Source organism: Leuresthes tenuis, unplaced genomic scaffold (assembly GCF_036924035.1).
Source record: "Leuresthes tenuis unplaced genomic scaffold, fLeuTen1.0.hap1 SCAF_4, whole genome shotgun sequence".
Lineage (NCBI taxonomy): Eukaryota > Metazoa > Chordata > Actinopteri > Atheriniformes > Atherinopsidae > Leuresthes > Leuresthes tenuis.
The window spans coordinates 37,076,284-37,098,903 of NW_027325358.1; the positions used below are offsets into that span (position 1 = coordinate 37,076,284).

Genomic DNA, 22,620 nt, shown 5'->3' on the forward strand with positions numbered 1-22,620 from the left:
TAATCTGTTTGAAGAGTTTCAGTCAGGATTCAGAGTGCATCACAGCACAGAAACAGCACTGGTGAAAGTTACCAATGATCTCCTCTTAGCCTCTGATAGCGGACTTGTTTCTGTGCTTGTCCTGTTGGATCTCAGTGCTGCATTTGATACGATCGATCACAGCATTCTGTTACAGAGACTTCAACATGTTATTGGGATTAAAGGAACTGCATTAGGCTGGTTTATGTCATATGTATCTGATAGATTCCAGTTTGTTCTTGTAAACGAAGAATCTTCCTCACACAACAGGGTAAGTCATGGAGTTCCTCAGGGTTCTGTGCTTGGACCGATTCTTTTTACTTTATACATGCTTCCATTAGGTAACATTATTAGACAGCATCGCATAAATTTCCATTGTTATGCTGATGATACTCATCTGCACTTATCTATGAAACCAGATTAACCAGACAACAAGCATGTCTTAAAGATATGAAGACCTGGATGACTCAGAACTGTCTGCTTCTAAATTCAGACAAAACTGAAGTTGTTTTCTTTGGACCTGAGCGTTTCAGGGAGAAATTGTCTAGTTATATAGTTACTCTGGATGGTATTTCCTTGGCTTCTAGTTCTACAGTGAGGAACCTTGGAGTTATAGCCATAGCCGCTGTATTAGCTTGTGATGGAATAAAAAATCCAGTTGAAATTTGGCTCTACGTTGAAATATTAGCAGTAATAACATGACATATATAAAAAGAGTAAAATGCTTTTTTAGGTTGCTCTAAAATCTTATTCTTGTGTCTTGAAACCGAAATAAATGCCTCAAAATATACTTTCAGGTTATGGTTAGATCATAAGGTTGGAATGTTATTTCAATAATTCCAGCACAGAAATATATTTTATGTATCCTATAAATAAATTCAGATAGTTTTAAATTATTGATTTTGGTAATAAACGTTGAGCAAAGTGACCAAATAATCAAAGTAGCATAAACAAGAAAAATAAAGAAAACAGTTGGCCTTATGAAAGGCAACATCTCCACACACAAAAAATGGGCTGAAATCAGGATAAACAAACTTAAGTCAAAAAGAAAGAACAAAGAAAAGAAATTAATAATCGGTAAAATCAGTTAATATGTGTCATTTCATCTTTAATGAACAAATAAAAAGGAGAATTCTATAGATTTATAATATCAATGGCACAACAAAAGATAACGTTTGCTGCTGTTTAATTAAAGCTTATATCAATTTTAAATGAGCTCCAATTAGGACAGCTGTGAAAAGGAAGGTGATAAGATGATTAAGTCGTGACTTTTTTTTATTCCTCAAATACTGATGCTGCTGAAATTAGAACTGGAGGACAACTGATGCACTCTGTGGTTTAGCATTTTTCTGTTAAATGTGCATTTATCCTTGTTCTTTTATCCCAAGACCTCAACGAGTAACCTTTGATAGATAATTATACCCTTGATCAGTCATAAATTTACTTTTACACATTGTCCGGGGCTAAATAGTTGGCCCCTCTGACTTTGTGACTTTGTTAAAAGGCAAAGAACTGTGTTTTACTGAATCACAGAGTTAAACAATGTTTCAATTTTCTGTTCAGGATTGTTTTTTAAAGGTCTAAAACCACATTTCCATGACACAATGGAATTAGGTATAAGGTGAGCAAAACCTGCACAATGCCTAACACTAGGCCAATTACAATACATTAGCTTCAGACAAGGAACTTGCTACCTTACTGTTCAGCATTCATCACAGAAATATACCAAATACCAGAATTTGCAGAACTTAGGCGGCTTAAAATTTTAGAGCAAAAATGAGAAAAAAAGAATAGATTAATTTTGCGAAAAGTGTAACTAAATGCAGCACCACAGCAGACCTGAAAACATACCAGCTCAGAAAATCAGATTTATGCTTGGTTGATCTAAGTGCAAAGTTAACAGTCCTGTTCCGCGGATTTCATGGGACTTTATGTGCATATATGCACTGTACTGTGTGTATGTTACTACAGACGATGAATTAATTTAGTGACTGGCCAGAGGCACTGTGCAGAGGTTTGAGGGCTGCACACCTCAACCAGAAAACTTAACTTTCAGGAGTAACAATGGTCAATGGATGCTTAGTAGATTCCTTCTGTGCAGAACCACACTGATAAGAACTGCAAACAAATGGTTTTACAAACTTTTACAGAAGACAACATGGAGTAAGAGAGTACACCAAAACACCACTGCAACTGCCAAGCTAAGCCTTTCCTTCCCCTCCTCCTGAGAAACTATGAGGATGTATTTTGATTGAATCCCAAATAGGACATACTTGACATGCAAATATAAGTTTCACAATTTAAAATTTAAGGTTAGCAAATCGTAACTGTTCAATATCTGTCCACATTTGTGAATCTACATCTAAGCAGTTTGCTTTGGTTAAAATATGCTCTGTTTGACTCGAAAGTGTGGTTTGCATAAACTAATCTGAGATCTGTTTATCAGGGTGTTCGGGCAGACACATCCCCAGCATCTAAGAGCAGAGAATGCTGCTCATTTCCTCATGATATTGAGACCTAATTTAATATATTTGATAATTGTTTTAATCATCCATGTTTGACTGAGGTGTAATAACATATTTGTCCAATAATTTGCCTAAATATTTCTCTTCTATTTATTTAATTTTACATTAAACTACTTTATCAACTAGCTTTTCTTAAGATGTACACAGGTGTTCTCAGTCTCAAATTCACAACCCACTCTCATCTCATCTGTACCCTTGATCTTATTCTGACATATGGCACAAAAACTCAAACATGAAAGTTTTTCCTCAAATCCTTTTCTCATCTGACCATTTTTTAAGAGTTTACATTACGTGACTACATCTGAGTAAAATCACTTTATACTAGATATCCATAAGAGGATACTGTAACAAAATATAAAGACTCAGTCATTATTTTCCTGTGTCATGTGTCAATACAACAGAGGACAGCTACCGAAACTTTAGTCCTAAACAAGTTGACTATCTTGTGCTGTTTTCACACATGAACACTGAAGTTGTTCAGAAGAATGTGCAGAGAGTTATGAAATCTGTATTTTTCTGCAGTGGCTATCTACACAAGCACTTCACAGGCTTTCTGCCTGAGATGCTCTCTCCCAGCTGGAAATGTGAAGGTATGGGTTTAGGAGAACGGGTATATAGAGTAACCAAAAGACAGTACCTGATGTTGAAATTACAATGTGGAAAACACTGTGATGTCTTGACAACACATTACAAATGTGTAATAACAAAAAAGTCGTTATGTATGTGTGTAGTGTTGCTTTTCATTGTTTATTAGGGTCCAAAAACTGGGATCCCACCATACTTGTGGGGTCCAGCAGGTTTTATGGAGTCCCAATATTTCACCCTACATATTTAAAGGCATTTTTGAGGTTCAGAACTTGGTTTTATGGTAACGGTTAGAATTGGGTTAAGGTTAGATTTAGAATAAAAGGACTGTTAGGCATTCACCTGCGATGGTTGTGGTTAGGTTAAGGGGCTGGGGATTGCTTCATGTCAATGGTGAATCATTGCAAAGAGAAAATATAATTTTATTTATTATTTTTATTAATTATGTGCGTGTGTGTTGATACTTACTTTGTCTGTTATAGTCATCTTGTTCACGATGAACCATATCTTTATGTCCCTTGGTTGTACCATATAGTAATCTGATAAGAACCAAGAGAAAAACATCTCCTTTTGTATTAATAAAAAACAGTGGTTTAGAATACAGAAATAGTCTGGGCTTATATAACATCTTTTGACCTTGCCTGGGTTCCACAAAGCACTTTGCAACATGTTTTTTATCCATCCATTCAAACACCACTTCTCATTCCAAAAATGCAGTGCTTTCTCCTACTATATACACAACAATGAGTACAACTACTCATCACACAGTGACTGAACATTAATCAGATACTGAACAAGCTTTAGCATTTGATTCTAATGACTTTAATCATTGAGAAACTACACTGTGAGAAACTACACACAGTGGATAAAAAAAAAAGAAAGTAGTTACTAGTTCCTCTCTGAAGTAATCATCGGAGAGTATGGTACTAGTAGTAGTAGTACTCACAGTAATAATAATAATAATAGTACTGATATTAACGTGGGTGTTTCCAATTACTTTTTTAATCTTATCGTGACAATGTCACTTAATGATTTTTTCAATTATTTATTCTGTTTTGAAAAACTAATCAAACTGTTTATCTTATAGGATTATACAAAACGTACAATGATAATCTGTCTAATCAAAGTCTAACCTGGTCTGGTCTTGGTGCTGGTCGAAGGCCCTTAGTGTTTCACTGGATGAGTAGGACTTCTGAGTGGGAACCCGGAGACCCTGGGCGCGAACTGCACAGTCTTCACTGTCCCCAGATGATCCTGGCAAATTTGTGGGAGCAAACAGACACTGGTCATATGTCCGTGCAACAACATCTTCAGTCAACTTCCTACAGCCATACGTAACAAGTGAAGAGGAGAAATTATTCGTAAGATGTAGAGTGAAGGAAATCCAGCTGGTAGAAGCATGAAATGTAATGAAATCATAGAGTTTGGAAGAGTTGCAAAACATGTGTAATCGTTCTGTAATTATAATAAATGATCCATTCTTTGTTAAATGCCAGTCATTTAATCATTAGAGAGGACGTATGTTGATGAAGATTCTCAGTCATCCAGGTCATGGTAATCATAAGAGCTTGAATAAGAAGAGAGGATCCTTACAGTAAGTTCGACATGGATGAACGCCCATCACCTCCAACTAAACCTCTCTAAAACTGGACTGCTTGTTTTTTCAGCCAAACCAACCATACACCACAGCATCTGCATCCAAACTGAATCCCTATCTTTTGCTCCATCCAAGGAAGCTAGAAATTTGGGTGTCATTGATGACCAGCTGACCTTTATAGATCATGTTGCCTCTATCGCTCAATCGGGCCGCTTTGCATTGTTAAACATAAGACAGGTCAGACCATACCTGACCCAACATGCCCCCCAGCTCCTGGTGCAGGCCATGGTCATCTCCCACCTTGACTACTGCAACACCCTCCTAACTGGTCTCCCAGCCTGTGCTGTGAAACCTCTGCAGATGGTCCAGAACGCGGCGGCGCGTCTGGTCTTCCATTAGCTATACAGCTATACTGGCTACCCATAGACGCCCGCATCAAATTCAAAGTGCGAAATGAAACAGCTCCCATCTACTGTAATGCTCTCGCAAAGGCTTATGTCACGACCCGGTCACTCTGGTCATCAAAGGATTGTCGTCTAGCAGTGCCTACACCACGTTTAAGACAATCCGAACTCTTTTCATGTGTCGTTCCACGATGGTGGAATGACCTCCCAAGCGCTACAAAAACAGTCCCAGTCTATCTTCAGGAAACTCTTGAAAACCCAGCTCTTCAGAGAGCATCTCCTATCCTAGCACTTACCCTATATTTCCCTACCTCCTCTATCTCTGCACTTTATCTTTCTGTACTTCCCTCTATGCCTGCACCCTATCTCTACTCTGTCACCTCTGACAGAGCCTGACAAGTGTTTTTTTTTTCTATGTAGCTTATTGTTAGCTTTGATGTTAGCTGTTATGTTATATCCTCATTTGTAAGTCACTTTGGATAAAAGCGTCTGCTAAATGCATAAAGATAAACATGTGAGTGACTGTGACAACTCTCTCTGCTTAAAGGCTGATACTTCCCACCATATAGCTAAGAACTGAAGAAGCCTTTTCGGATGAGAGGTGAAACATCTTCGAGAGATATATATATATATATATTATGGCATGCCATTCAGGAAATCAATCTTTGAATATATGGAATGAAACTCTGAATATATGGAATGAACCTTGAATATATTGAATGAAACTTGACTGACGTCAGACTTCACGGAAGTGCCTGGGGCCATCTTGTCTAAGGTGTGGATACTGTGGCGAAAAGCGAATGACAATGAGTCAGTCCGCTCGGAATTTCGTAGACACACTGGCGAATGCATGTACGGGCCAAAATCCTCCCGATGACCCTGTCAGTTCTTCTAACGAAGAAGTTCGCTCGTGGCAGACTTACGACAAGGCTCAGACTTACCTGAGAGGCTTAAGGCATGCTGAGGTTGGCCTGATAAACAGCTGCCTGGCCTGTTGTAGTAGGTCTGCCACGATTCAAAAAGGAGCGAACTTCTTCGTTAGAAGAACTGACAGGGTTATCGGGAGGATTTTGCCCTGTACTGCATTTGCCAGTGTGTTAATGATGTCCTTTACTTACTTTAATATTCATCCTACGATATTCCGAGCGCACTGACTCATTGTCATTGTCACGGACGTGGAGAGGTAGGACCCAGATGCAGCTCTTTCGTTCACAAAAACAAGGTTTATACCAGAAAATAGGGAGCAAAAGGCAGGAACAAAAAGCGCGGCCGAGCCGGATTAAAAAATACTTAATAAAACCAAGGCTATGAAAGAAATAAGACAAGACTATGAATAAAACAGAACTATGACAAAACAAGACTATGGCTATGAGGCATGAAACCAGACTTATCTTTGGTGCAACAAAGCATGGAGGGATCATGAGGATTCTGCAGTGACTGAAAGTAAACCAGGAAGCTAAATACTGTGAGGGGAGTGGTCAGTGACATGAGGTGCAGCTGTGAACAATTAACCAGGTGACGTGAGTGAACTGAACGTGACAGGGGAAAAACATGACTAGAACAAAACCTGAAAACATGATTAAACATAAACTGTGACATCAAAAAAGACTGTTACAGAGGGAGACTGTGACAGTCATTCGCTTTTCGCCACAGTATCCACACCTTAGACAAGATGGCCGCATGATGTCTGAAGTCTCAGCTTACTTTGGACTTTTGCCTGGTTCTTGGAAAATAGAGTGGATACTGGCTGCAATAACAGGAAATCAGAGACTGCTGTGCCTACATCCTTGTAGGGATCTGGGTCCATTTCCAAACTGATGGAATGACCATGCTGTGAGCTGACAAAGCATTGGACTCTGGCAAGAAAAGAGAAGGAGGACTGCATTTTTCCCATGTTGTTTGGTGTTCAGGTGAGGTCAGTGATAGTTGTTGCTGACTATGTTTTTCCCCAGAGAATTCACAGTCATATTCACTGCTGCTGTCGAATATTCAAATCAAAAAGAAAACATGACCTCATACTGAAACTGTAAAAGATCATTACGATACTTAAATACATGTAGCAATAACTGAGCTCAGCTGTATAATGTTTTTAGAAAATATAAAACTAGAACAGCATTTTAGGAACAATTTTTCTGTCAACTTGCAGGATGAGTCTTCCCTTTACCTGGATTGAACTAGCCTCTACAACACAATGTAGCCCTTAAAGTCAATGTGCCATGGGTGCTGGGGTTCAGCTCAAAACTTTTAAGGACATCTTTGTAGCAAATTCTGATTTCTGAAAGCAACACTTATTATTCTTATTACTTAATATTAAGTCTTTTTTATTTCCTCAAACATTTACTTAACCCTCACTGCCAGTAAGAGCTTTTTGATTCTTTCACCTTTCCTCAAATCCTTTAGAATGCACTTATATAGCGACTTTTTTTTCTTTTGCCTTATTTCGATTCTGTAAAGCAATGTGGGGGTTAGTGTCCTCCCTAAACACACTGTGAATCATAAAGGATCTGGGTATCAAATTGACAAATTGAAGATTTAATGACTACTGCTTTATCACTTTTAGTCTTGGCCGTATGAAAAGTTTAGCATTTCATAAACTGCACTTGAAGGTTAAGGTTTGTAAGTATCAGTACTAATGTTGACAAGAAACTATGCCCTATACAAATATTATTTTATAATTTATTTTTAATTGAATTAAAACTAAATAAGATGTAACCTTTGAAAATGAGACCAGTGCAAGAGAAAAAAAAGTTGGAAAAATGAGCAAATGTACTAATTACTTTGAGGGTTGTTTGTGCAGTAGTTGATTAATGAGCAGGTTTATCCACTGCCCAAATTACTTCTTGTTCATAAGTGAAATTAGACATAAGTCCTGTTATACTACCATAAATAAAAAGCATCTCAAACTCTATGACAATAAGCCTCCACCAGCACTGGATTTGGCAAGGAATTGGCAACAATCACTCCTATAAAAGATTAACTGGAAAATGAAAATACAGACATGCTGATATACTGTATATAAAAAAGCTAACGTTTTGCAACATGATTGCCTCTCACAGTAGATATTGAACATGTTACATCAACATTGCATTCAGTTGCCACTAGAACATTTTTAACCAAAAACATCCATCTATTAATTCCTACATTTAAGGTCATTAAATTACTGACCCAGTTGCTAGACTAATGAATGACTTGAGGGAAAAAAACAAGTGAGAAAATGAATGACTGAATGATTGACTGTGCTTATTGGGTTATCTCACCAGTGTACGGCCTGTCCTTATCCCTCCGGCTCTTGGTAAGTGAGCAATATGGACGTCGCTCTTTTACTTCCATAATGCTTCTGCTCGTGCTGCCGGCAAACATACAGGCATGCTGTTTTACAGCTGAAACAAAGACAAACAAACAGGCAGAGAGAAAGTAGAGTGATAAAGCACAAAACAAAAAGAAGTGAGGTGTTGATGGACTCCACCTACAAACGTATGAAAAAAAGGGGTAGTCAATGACAAAAAGATCTCATTGTCTGTTCCTCTGCCAAGGAGGTTCACCTTGGAAAAGTAGGTTTTGATAGCAATTTGACCTTATTAGCAATATTACGTGCGTTCACACACACATGCACACACCCACAGACACAGAGTGGATTAGGGCCAAACAAAGAACTTATTACATGTTGGTGTAAAATTCTTTGCAAGACATTGTCTTTGGCCAAGTGATATGCCCCATAGGTAAGCTTTTTCTCAAATCCAGCACTGACAGCTTAAATGAACAACAACACTGTAACAGCATGTACCTGTGTTCAGTACAGTTTGTTTTTTTGTGTGAATGACATTCTGGTGAGCACTGGCACACAAAGATGTGTATTTGCTCTCAGTGGTTAACATGGACACTGAAAATATGCTTTCTGTGTTCCACAGACATACTACTGACTAATACAAAGGAGCAAATATGGGGAGAGGCAAGTTAATTCATGGTTGGACAGAAATATGGATTTCCACATCGTTTATCTGGGAATTAGACATTCACATCATGTAATCTGTTTGTGTTTATTATAGTTAATTTGTGCTTCTTCTGTATATTGATTGTTCATTCACATATTTAATATAGTTTCTCACTCAACTAAAATAAAAATAAATAAGATTTTCATCTCTACAAAGGTGACACTGCTATTTTCATCCCCTTCAGTCTTAACCGACATCTATTGCTGTGACATCTGTTTTTATTCAGCACAGCATGCTGAGACAGGTGCAGCTGCATTTGGACATTTACAAACAATCATGCTGAACCTGGCAACTTCCAGCAGAATTTAGGTCTAAATGATTGAATATGTTCTTTTTCTTTGGAAGAATGATTGTATGTAAAGAATGACTGTATAACATGTTTGTTTATCAAGAAAGAAAAATAATTTGGTGGTACTTTAATTTAGTATGTATTGTATTACAAATATAAATTCAGGCTTTCAAAATTAAAAAATGCCTGTTCAAATTTTCGTGTGTAACCATCTCAACTGACGCCTGAGTTTAGGAAATATATTAACTTAACTCAGCTAAACTTGATTTGACTTTATTTGATCAGAAACTTTAAAAAACAAGTGTAACTAACAGGGTTTTGAAGTGCAAAAGCAACATTTTGCCAAGGAAAAAAAAAAGAATAAATAATTTAAGGACTAAATTGAAAAATTAATGAATGAAAAGTAAAATAAAATGATTAAATATAAATGCAATTTCATTGGTAATTAAACTAAGAAGTGGCCGACCATGACCATAACGTTTGAGAGTTCGTCCAAGCTTGTCCGCAGTGCAGCTGGGCTAAGGCGTCTCGACTACTGGTAAACTCTGCCCGTTTCTTACATGGTTGCACATTGCACTTGACTATACTCTGTCTTTGTAAGGATGTGTGTTTTTGTTGCCATGCTTTTATTTTTTAGTTCTTCCTGTGTTCCCAGTGTTGTGTCATGAACTTCCTGGTGGTGGCTGAGACAGCTGGCTGATTGCTTACTTGACTCACCTGCGGTGGCTGCTGTGCACTGAATACTTAAGCTCCAGTCTTCTGCTATCTTATCACCAGATTGTTGATTATTCACATGTGGTACAACCGCTGAGCTTTTGAATCTCTAGGGGATTTTTGAGTAACTGTGTCTATGTGTAATCTCCTATTGTTCAACAGAAGTCTCACCTGTTATGGAATATTCTGTTGTGTTGGAACACTGAGCCACAGCTACCAGAAGCCACTACTGCCACTGTAACTGCACAAAACCCTTTCCTGGAAGATCTTTGTTTTTGTACAGCAGCGGATCGTCAGTAGTTTGTTTTCTCCTTTTACTGGATACTCGCCTTAAAGGACTTCTTGTGTTCCCGGATTTATCTGTGTATCCTTCTGCAGATCCTGAGTTCTCAACATTACAACATAATGATCTGGCCAAAAGGGTTATGGACCCAGCTATGAGTGAGCAGTCTTGTACTAGGAGCAGGCTAAACAAGGAATACTCGAATGCTTGAGGATTTTTTTTTTTTTTGCCATCTTTCATCCCTATTTGCAGGTTTAGTTTCTCCCACCACTACAAGGGCTGCTGCATCTCTGCCTGCTTCAGTATCTTCTCCTTCATTTGAGTCATGAATGCCTGACCCAGAACATATATATATATATTTTTTTGATGATGTGGAGAAGTGTCGTGGTTTCCTTCTCCAGTGTATTACGATTTTACAGTAGAGACCTCTGACGTTCACAACTGAACAATCAAAGATTTACTACAGCATGGGCTCACTACAGGGATGAGCGATGGAGGCTTTAAACTTTTGTACTCTTGTATTATCTATATTTTTTAATACTCTTGCTGACTTGGTTAAAGACAAGTTAACTCTCCGTGATGCACCCTCTAACCTAAATGCTCTGATTTCTCTAGCCATAAGGGTAGATAGCTGCATGAGGGAACAGAGCTGCACATTCATTTTCCTCATTCTGGTCCTCTCCTGCTCGCTCTCTACTTCATTCCACTGGGGCACCTATAAGCCCTGGATCCTGGAACCACTAACAAAGAGACACCCATGCAACTGTGGATGCACTCGTTTGACGCTGATGGAGAGACTATGACGCTTTAGGGCTGGTGAATGCTTCTATCGTGCCCAGTCAAACCATTGTGTGGCCAAGTACCAGAGACTACACCCAGCACCAAAAGAGCTGGTTCACCAGTAAAACTGGGGGTAATGGTGAGCGGAACCTCCTCTGGATTCCCCATCTATGCTGTTTGTTCTGACAGCTATACTCGGACACCAACAGTCCTCTTTAGCCACATCTACATTTACTGAATTGGATGCTAAATCTGATATACCCACTGTACAATTAGAGCAACCTAAATTGGTAAAAGCAGATTATGATAAAACTCTTGCCACAGTCACACATTCGACTGTACCATTAAGTCTATCAGAAAATCATACTGAAAAGATTTCACTGTTGCTCATCCACTCTCCGTCTTCACCTTTAGTTTTAGGGTTTCCCTGGCTTTCTACTCACAACCTGCAGATAAATTGGTCCGCTAAGAGAATGGTGGGCTGGAGACCCTCGTGCCATTCCGTGTCTTCGTTCATTGTTTTCTCTTACTAATCCTGAGATACTCACACCACTTCCTGAACCTTCGGACCTTTCTCAGGTTCCTACTGTTCATCATGACCTAGATGAGGTTTTCAGTTAGGATAAGGCTCTCTCACTCCCTTCGCATAGACCATATGGTTGTGCCATAGATCTGCTTCCCGGTGAACCTCTTCCTACCAGTAAACTCTATAAACTCTCCCGGCCAGAACAATATGCCAAGGAGAAGTACACGTATGGCTCCTTTAAAGCTGGGCTCATTAGACCATCTTCTTCACCTGTAGGGGTAGGATTCTTTTTTTTTTTTTCATAGATGAGGACAGAGTACTTCACCCTTGTAATTACTTTAGAGGTTTAAACAATATCACTGTGGAAAAAAAAGTACCCTCTCCCCTCATGAAGGCCAGCGTTTGAGGTCTTCAATGGCACACAAGTTTTTAGTAAGCTTGACCTTCATAACGCTTATCATCTAGTCCGTGTTTGCGAGGAGATGATTCAGTATTCAATCCCAGGTGCTTCATTGGGGACACTCGTCCCGATTAACTTGCCATCCTGGAATTAACCGCATATTCTCTTTTTTGCAGTGTGTGAAGAGCAGCTTGGCAAAGGCATCTGGTAAGGTAAGCTCGAGCCTCTACCTGTTCCTTACTGTCTATAGTTTCACACTGAACTCGACTATACTCTGTCTTTGTGAGGATGTGTTTTTGTTGTCATGCTCACTCAACTCACCTGTGGTAGCTGCTGTGTATTGAATACTTTAGCTCCAGTCTTCTGCTCTCTCCAGAAGACTGGAGCCAGATCGTTGGTTATTCGCACGTAGTGCAACTCCTGCCTTTTACCATGTTTTTTGAGCTTTTGTATCTCAAGAGAATTTTTGAGTAACTGGGTCTATGTAATCTCCTATTGTTCAACAGACATTTCACCTGTTACGGAGTATTCTGTTGTCTTGGAACACTGAACCACAGCTACTTGAAGCCACTACTGTCACAACACAAAACCCTTTCCTGGAAGATCCTACCTATCTCTTACTATATACTCACCTTGATGGACTTTTTGTGTTCCTGGACTTACCTGTGTATCCTTCTGCAGATCCTGAGTTCTAAACCCAAGGCACCTTTTTTTTTCTTTTTAAATCAATCTGTTTCCTTTACCTTTTGTCTCTGCTCATATCTGGGTCTAACCTCTTACAGTAGCAGTCTTAACAAACTAATCTTATCAAAGATTAGTGTAGGGGAACCTACTAAAACCTTTTCTAAAATTGTTTAAGGTATGCTTGCATAGGTTCTGTTAATTTCACAAAGAAGTCGCAATGGGCAGGACTGGAGTCTGATCAGATATATAAGTGTGAACAAGGATAAACACAGAAGGGGAAAAAAATGCTGATATCTCTGAAACCCAGGAAAAGTTATGAGATAAGGAGGAAGTGAAGACTGCCAGTAATGGTCAGAAAGCTTTTCAAACCATCAACTTAATCTGTGACACTGATCCTTAAATCCCCTACCGTCTGTGTGTGTGCTATTAATAGATGCGTTTGTTTGGGTGATGACGTTGTTCTCTATGGTTCATGATTTGTGCATTTAAAAAAATAAATAAATAAATCTTGTATTTTTGAATTTATATTTTAATGTTGGCAAAACATGAACCACTAAAACTTCTGGAGTACTGATGACCCGAATAATTTATTTAAGTGTAATTTAAGTGTAAAGAAATGCTTACTATGGCACCAAATGCTGATTAGGTAACATGATATTCATATATCAACTGCTGAGCTACATTGTGCTAGCTCATTAGTGTGTCATGTATTGAGCAGGGGCCATATTGGCAGGGGGGTAAAGGAGGAGCTGTACATAATTATTCACTCAAATTTGTAAAGCATTTAGTCTCTACACACAAACCAAACGGGGGGGAAAAAAAAAAAAAGTATTCTATTACCTTCGCATTACGCACGATCATCCATACCATTATGACCATCTGCATAGTATTTAATTGGTCACCCTCCTGCCCTCAAAAGAGTCAGGACGAAAGAAGGTGAGGCTGAGTGTTTTTTTTTTTTTTTTTTTAATTCTCGCATGATAACTGCTGGGATAGGCTCCAGCACCCTTGTGACCCAACCAGCAGATTAAGCGGGTATAGAAAATGGATGGATTTTTTTTTCTATGAAATGTTTAATTTGCTGCCTTGTGATTTTATGTACCTATCAAGCACTTTGAATTGCCTTTTGTACGAATTGTGCTCTACAAATAAACGTGCCTTTAATATGACGTCGGCGGACCCTTTGCAGCTATATCAGCTTCAACTCTTCTGGGCAAGCTTTTCACAAGGTTTAGGAGTGTGTTAATGGGAATTTGCTAATATGGGTCAGACACTGATGTTAGACCAGGGATGTCCACATCCGGTCCTCGAGGGCCGCTGTCCTGCAGGTTTTAGATGTTTTCCTGCTTCAGCACACCTGATTCAGATCAATGCATCATTACCAGGCTTGGGCAGAACTTTCTAATCTTTTGAAGAGATCCACTTCATCTGAATTAGGTGTGTTGAAGCAGGGAAACATCTAAAACCTGCAGGACAGCGATCTTTGAGGATCGACTTTGGACATCCCTGTGTTAGACAGAAGGCCTGGCTCACAGTATCTGCTCTAATTCATCCCAAAGGTGTTCTTTCGGGTTGAGGACAGGATTTTGTGCAGGCCAGTCAGGTTCTTTCACCCCAAACTGGCTCATCCACATCTTTATGGTCCTTGCTTTGTGCACTGGTGCGTAGTCATGTTGCAACAGGAAGGGGTCATCCCCAAACTGTTTCCAAAGAGTTGGGAGCATGAAATTGTCCAACATCTCTGAAGTGCTGAAGTATTCAGAGTTCCTTTCACTGGAACTAAGGGGCCAAGCCCAGCTCCTGAAGAACAACCCCACACCATCATCCCTCCTCCACCAAACTTTACACTTGACACAATGCCGTCAGACAAGTACCGTTCTCCTGGCAACTGCCAAACCCAGACTCCTTCATCAGATTGCCAGATGGAGAAGCTTGATTCGTCACTCCAGAGAACGTGTCTCCACTGCTCTAGAGTCCAGTGGCGGCCTGCTTTACACCACTGCATCCGACACTTTGCATTGCACTCGGTGATGTATGGCTTGGATGCAGCTGCTTGGCCATGGAAACCCATTCCATGGAGCTCTCTACATACCGTTCTTGAGCTAATCTGAAGGCCACATGAAGTTTGGAGGTCTGTAGCGATTGACTCAGCAGAAAGTTGCCGAACTATGCGCCTCAGCATCTGCTGACCCCACTCTATCATTTTACGTGGCCTACAACTTCATGGCTGAGTTGCGGTCGCTTCCACTTTGTTATATTACCAGTGACAGCTGACTGTGGAATATTTAGCAGAGAGGAAATTTCACGACTGGACTTGTTCACAGGTGGCATCCTATCACAGTATCATGCTGGAATTTCCTGAGTTCCTGAGGGCGACCCATTTTTTCCCACATTATGTAGAAGCAGTCTGCATGCCTAGGTGCTTGGATTTATACACCTGTGGCCATGAAAGTGATTGGATCACCTGACTTTAATTATTTGGATGGGTGAGTGAGTACCTTTGGCAATATAGTGTATATTACTCATTTTCAGCTGTAACCTCTTGCTTTTCCTTTCTTAATATTTAAGCTGATGTACATAATTTTATATGGATGATATATCAATAGCACTTTAAGAATTTACATGACATAGAAATTCTCATGAACATCTTTCAAAAGGACAGTCTCAATCCATGAAGATGCTTTCATTTTATAGCATAACATCACAGTACTATACATACATACATTTACACTGAATTCCAAGATGGCCCTTTGAATGCTTTTTGTTCAATTGTTTGCAGACTCATTTACATTTGACTGTGTTATCTCATTGCTGGAACTAATGATGTTAAAATTGGTAAAAGTGATCCACAATAACAACAAGGGAATCAAAAATATTTTGTTCTACAGAAACCTGGCTGCTGAATCAGCATTAATGAATCAACTCCCTCTGACTATTTAAATGTTCACATTTCTCAAACAGGCAGAGAAGGAGGAGTGGCAGCTATCTTCAGAACAGGGTTACTAATCAGTCCTAGACCCAAGATTAGTTTTAGGTCTTTTTGACGGAAGTATTTCCCACCTAAAGTGGAAATCTCAAAAACTGTGTTGTTGTGTATCGTCCACCTGGCCCTTATTCAGAGTTTCTGTCTGAATTCTCAGAGTTTTTATCCCAGTTAGTGCTGAGTACAGATAAAGTCATTGTAGTGGGTGACTTTAATATTCATGTAGATGTTGAAAATGACAGCCTAAATATTGACTTTAATTCTATATTAGACTATATAGCGCCAAATCACAACAAATGTCATCTCAAGGCATTTCAATGATATAGTTAAATTCAAGCCAATTAAGAGTCCAATTCATACTAATCAAATCCAGTTGATTAATCATACCCTTGACCTTGTGCTGACTTATGGCATTGAGAGTGAACAGTTAACAGTGTTCCCTCATAACCCTGTCTTGTCTGACCATTTTTTAATAACTTTTGAATTTACATTACTTGACTATACAGCTTCTGAGAAGAATTCTACATATAGAAGGTGTCTATCAGAGAATGCTGTAACCAGATTTAAAGAGTTGATTTCATCATCCTTTTCTTCACTGCCATGTGCAGATATGACAGAGGACGGCTACCTAAATTTCACTCCAGTAGAACTTGACTCTCTTGTTGACAGCACTATAGTTTCAATGCGTACAACACTGGACAATGTTGCCCCTCTGAAAAGGAAGGTAATCAGTCAGAAGAGGTTGGCTCCTTGGTATAATTCACAGCTGCGTTAAAGCAGACTACAAGAAAGCTGGAGAGACAGTGGCGTTCCTCTAATTTAGAAGAGTCTCAATTAGTCTGGAAAGATAGTTTAATAACGTATAAGAAAGCCCTTCGTAAAGCTAGAACTGCTTATTATTCATCATTGATAGAAGATAATAAGAATAATCCCAGGTTTCTTTTCAGCACTGTTGCCAGGCTGACAAAGAGTCCGAGCTCTGTTGAGCCATGTATTCCTTTAACTCTCAGCAGTGATGATTTCATGAGATTCTTTACCAATAAATTTTTTTCTATTAGAGAGAAGATTAATGGAATCCTTCCCACTGTTATCACTGATGTATCATCAAGTCCAGCAGCTTTAGAAGTATCGTTAAGACCTGATTAGTATTTAGACGGCTTCTGCCCAGTTGATCTTTCTGAGCTAACAACAGCAATAGTCTCTTCTAAACCATCAACTTGTATTTTAGACCCAATCCCAACCAGACTGTTCAAGAAGGTTTTCCCCTTAATCAACAATTTCTTGATAAAAATAGTTGCAGCTCAACTTTGATCATTTACACAGAAATAATCTGTTTAAAGAGTTTCAGTCAGGATTCAGAGTGCATCATTTATTGTAGCTCTAAATGGGGAAATTATTGTGATCTTGAAATGTTAAAGTAAAATTATATTTTATCATTTTTCGTTGCACAAATTATGCGTCACACTTGCCGAAAGCTGGTATATTCCCACCAAAATGCTGTGCATTTATCGAGACTTTGAAACCCAGCTAGGACAAGTATGGAGACATGTAAGAAAATAAATATCTGAATAAAATAGAACATTTATTGATGCCACGGCAGACTCATTTGCATTTACCTCCAATGAGAGCGGCTTACCAGTATGCCTAATTATTTAAAAAAAAATTTTTTATCATTATTTCTTTCTTTTTTTTTTTAGTTCAAAATTGTCATGTTCTGTTTTAAATTCATGTCTACTCTTTAGCTTAGCCATGTCTTCACTTTTTTCCTCAGTCTCTCCTGCCCTGCCATCAGCTTCACTCACATCACCTGTGTTTTTCCCCTCAGCTGCCTTCACTCAATAATCACCCTCCTCAGTATTTAGTCTGTTCAGTATGTAAGTCTGTTCATGCCCATTGCCATCCTCACCATCACTCATGCTGTATTCAGGTTTGTCTTTGTCACGTCATGGCATAGTTTCATGTCAGGTTTTGTTTAATTCAAGTTTTTTTTCATAGTTAGGTTTTTGTATTCCGACTCAGCTGCGCTTTCGGTTTGGATTTTGTAATAAATCGAGTTTTTATTTTGGATATTTGCATCTGGGTCCTCCTTCACCACCACGCCACACACCACGTACTGACAAAATGTGTTCATTACATAAATAAAATTAATTTTCTCTGTAGCACTTCATGGATTTTTGTAAGCAACACATTATAGTTGTTTATACAAAGCGTAAAGGTAGAAGAAACAATATCTTCATTTTAGATGTCAAAAACTATTTTCAGCTCCCGGTGTTTTCTTTTCCATGGAAACCGGGTCCAAATGGCTCTTGTTAAAGGTTGCTGACCCCTGCTCTCGATGGTATTTCCTTAGCTTCTCGTACAACAGTGAGGAACTTATCATTTGACATCATTTTATCATTTTGACATATAAAACTGGTTTCTAGGACTGCCTTCTTTCACCTCCGTAATATTGTTAAAATCAGGATCATCCTGTCTCAGAGTGATGCAGTTTGCTCTCAGACTGCAGGTTTACTTGTTGTTCCCAGAGTTTCTAAAAGCAGAATGGGAGGCAGAGCCTTCAGTTATCAGGCCCCTAAAAGCAGAATGGGAGGCAGAGCCTTCAGTTATCAGGCCCCTCTCTGTGGAACCAGCTGCCAGTTTGGCTTCAGGAAGCAGACACCCTCTCTACCTTTAAGATCAGGCTGAAACTTTCCTTTCTGATAAAGCTTATAGTTAGGGATGGCTCAGGTGATCTTGAAACATCCCATAGTTTAGCTGCTATAGGCTTAGACTTCTGGGGGGCTCTTATCTCACATCTTTTCTCACTTTGCCATGGTAGCCGTGGACGGCGGTGTTTTTTTTTTTTTTTTTTTTTTTATTAGGATAAAATGTCAGCAGAATTTTTTGTTCGCTTACTTGAAAAGTAAAGCCTGTGAGTTACATGACAGCTGGCGAGTTTGTGGGTTTTAAGCACTGCACAATTGCCAAGGTCATTGCTAACACTAGCTTTTGCTTAGTCAATATCATTACACTTGGTATGAACACCGACCATTTTACCTGCTCTTCGGTTAGCAAGCTTCGGTTCGGTTTTTTTATGGACCGGTCTTGGTTGTGGACCGTTTTCTCCTCCTGTTCAGTTAGCAAGCATATGTTTTTTTACACCTGCTATTTGGTTAGCAAACACGTGTGTTTTTACTCTGAATTGAGTCCTGTACATTGACCGCTTTCGCTTTGCATGTGTGTTTTACTTTACTTTATTATTTTTATCTGCAGTTTCGTTAGTAAGTATATATTTCTACTGACATTAGTTCAGGGGGTGCAGATATTAAAGACAGGACAAGATATACATTTAACTGAGGTTTATATTGCTTAATCTATTTAATTTCCCTTGTTCTGGAGTTTATTAACATTTTTAAGTGCAGTTTTTTTTTATGTTAACAACTGAAGAGATTTTCAGCTTTGATGACACAAAGACTGAGGTTGATGAAGAGGTCTTTGATTTCCTTATGAAAAAACAAAACGTGGATATGCTCGAGATTTGTCTCGCACAAGGTCCAAATCCAGATATTAAGCTTCTTAGTGTCATTCATTTTTCTTTAAATATTTTTTTGGGGGGCTTTTTCCTTTTAATGGACAGGGTAGTGTAGGGTGGATAGTGAAGGGGAGTGAGACGCAGTACAGTCAGGAATTGATCATGATCACTGCATTGGGCATTGTCAACAGGGGACATGTGCTTCGCCACGCAACCACTGAGTGCACCACTGTCATTCATTCTTCGAGTCTTGGCTAGCCAGTTCACGGTTAACACAGGGAAATAACTTTGTTTGGTTCTTTATTCATATCATAACTTTACATATATCCATCTGAATGTGAGAGATGTTCACACCCATAATCCATGTTATTTTAGTTCAGAGTATGTTGTTTATTCAGAGTATGTTATTATGTTCTTTATCTGTGTATCCTAACAAGGTGTGGTGTCTTGAGAATCCTCTGAACAAATGTGTGTTAGACAAAAGACTGGAGAAATTGAGTTTTCTTTGTTTTCTCAAACTCTTAACACTAGAAATAAAACTTCACATTTGCCTGGGTGTGTAAATATTACAGATATTTACACATTTAATGTTGGGGTACTATATATAGATAACCGTCTTGTTATAAGTGACTTTGTTCTTAGATATTACATATTCATACTCTGTATTTTACTAAATAACCTATGTTCCTATTTTGTACTTTTGCACTCTGCTCATACTACACAATAGATGACCTTAAATGGTCCAAGACTTTAACATAGCATAACTGGACTAAATACCTGGGGCAGACTGATACACGCCTAAAATAACACACACACACACACACACACACACGTTATCACATCCAAAGAGCATGACGAGGACGGTGGTTGGCCTCCTCATGCCACTAAAACTGGCCAATTATACTCTGTCGAGTGTGAGTACAACCTCTGTGAGATAAAGGTGACCATAAATATGAAATGCTTCTGGATATCAGGGCTCGGCCTGACGGAGCATGTGACCCCTAATAAATACTTTTAACTTAAGATTTCTCCAGCTTGTTCTTGGGCTTCCAATGAAAGAATCGGACTAACAGTCTGTTATACAGATTGATAGTTTGAAGGGCATTGATATATTTCTACATGCAAACTGAAAACATAGCTCTACGTCTGACTGCATAGATTCCTGGCTTGGATACCAGTCTCAGTATGTGAGTGAATCTTAATCAAGTAGGAATTAAAAGTGATCTAAATGCAGCAGGATGTGGAAAAACAGGTGTGTGGTGATTCTGAGATATCCCCAAGGAAGCCTTTGATTGTTCCCAACAGGCGAGGCAGCTGTTATGTGCCTCGCCTGACTTTAACAAATGCTACAAATTCAATCATTTTTTTCGTTGTTGAGGAGGTTCTTGTAGAGTGCTGAAATTAAGCATCACCCCAACTTTTAATAGAAGCTTTTGTTAGTGATAGTTACTCAATAAATAGCCAGTGCTGCCTGAGCCCAATATGCAAAGCCTCTCACAGGCTGAACACAAAAGCTTCTGCTTTGTTAAAGTCGCCTTCACTTGAAAGATAACCTTTAATTATAATAACCTTTGGTTTACCATGTCATTCTCCATACTTTTCCTAATCGCTGGAATAAAAAAAACAGACCACAGTAAGCAATACTAATCACATGATACACCCTCAACTGGCTCATGGTGTGAGAGTTTTACAGATAATCAACTTTGTACTTCAGAAAAAAAAACAAATTTTGGATTTTATTTTTTTTTTTTGACCATTGGTGTTTAGGACATTCTTTGAAAATGGGTTATGAGCTCATTTGCCAAAGCATAGATTGTGGTCCATATTCACTTAAACCTCACTTAAAGGAGGCTAAATAACCACAGCCACCAGATTATGTTTGGTTCTAAATGCTGTGTTTGACCACATCTGTCCACATCTGGCCTGTGAAGACTGCAGTGTTACATTTCTCAAGTTTTAGCGTCTTAAACTTGTTATTTTAACTTCTGTTTTATAGTTCCCGTCTTATGATGTCTGCATGTATGGTTTAATGCTGCTGCCTAACTTGGCCAGGACGCTCTTAAAAAAGAGTTTATGAATCTTCATAAAGATTCCTCCCATCATCGCCCTAGAACATTTTGGAATGACAAGTAGACCTTCATACTGAGAACCAAGTGTTTCTGTGGAAAGATGGGGATCAGTAAGATCTTCCAAAACAATTGGAGCTAGGCCAATAAGTGTTTTGTATGTAATGAGAAGGATTTTCAATTCTATTCTAAATTTTATTCAGAGCCAGTGTAGAGCGGCAACCAGAGAAAAAATGTGATCTCTCTTGGCAGTACTTCAATACTCTGGGTGCAGCATTTTTAATCAGCTGGAAGAATTTCAAATAATTATTTGGACATCCAGTTGAAATTGCATTACAGTAGTCCAGCCTAGATGTAATGAATGCATGAACAAGTCTCTCAGCATCACTTTGTGTCAGAATGCTCCTGATTTTGGCAAGGCAAGTTGATTTGAAGAGCACAATTCGTTAACAAGACAATTCAAAGTACAGCTACATAAAATCACAAGAAGGCAAATAAAATCATTCCAAAAACATAAAAAATAATCATTAGTTAATTAAATTAAAAGCGAAGATTGCAGTTAAAATACTTTCAGTTGTCATATGCACAGCTAAATAAACTGTTTTCAGCCTGGATTTAAACTTTGTCAGAGTTGAGGCCTGTCTCACATCTTCTGGATGACTGTTCCAGATTTTAGGAGCATAAAACTGAAACGCAGCCTCAGCTTGTTTAGTCCTGACTGTGCAACAACAGGAGACCCCTCCCTGAGGTTCTCAGAGTCCGAGTTGGTTCATATGGCTCTAACATGTCAGAGATGTACTTTGGCGCTAGACCATGAAGAGACTTGTACACAAGCAGAGCTGTTTTAAAGTCTATTCTCTGAGCGACAGGAAGCCAGTGCAGAGACCTGAGCACTGGACTAATGTGGTCGTATTTATAGTTTCTAGTTAGGACTCGAGCAGCAGCATTCTGGATGTACTGCAGCTGTCTTGCAGCCCGTTTAGAGCCCAGTGAGAAGACCGTTACAGTACTCTAACCTGCTGGAGACAAATGCATGGATTATTCTTTCTAAGTCTGTTTTAGACACTATTCCTTTGACTCTGCCAATGTTTTTTAGATGGTAAAAAGCTGTTGATGTTATTGATTTAATGTGGCTGTTAAAGTTCAGGTCTGAGTCCAATATTACCCCTAGATTTCTAACTTGATTATTAGGTTTTATAGATGGCGTCTGCAGGTGACTGATAACACTTTCTCTTTGTTTCTGTGGGCCACAGACAATGATTT

General features: G+C 38.9%; 1 protein-coding gene across 1 annotated transcript in view; it reads right to left on the bottom strand.

Annotated features, from left to right (window-relative positions):
* LOC140305163 (teneurin-3-like) overlaps positions 1-22,620 on the bottom strand; it is a 159,817-nt gene that overhangs the window by 85,493 nt on the left and 51,704 nt on the right. The window contains exons 2-4 of the mRNA XM_072383919.1: positions 8,387-8,509; positions 4,262-4,382; positions 3,597-3,667 (exon numbers count right to left, since the gene is read on the bottom strand). Coding sequence (XP_072240020.1) covers positions 3,597-3,667; positions 4,262-4,382; positions 8,387-8,489 — 295 coding nt within the window. The 5' untranslated portion in view covers positions 8,490-8,509. The remainder of the gene's footprint in view (positions 1-3,596; positions 3,668-4,261; positions 4,383-8,386; positions 8,510-22,620) is intronic.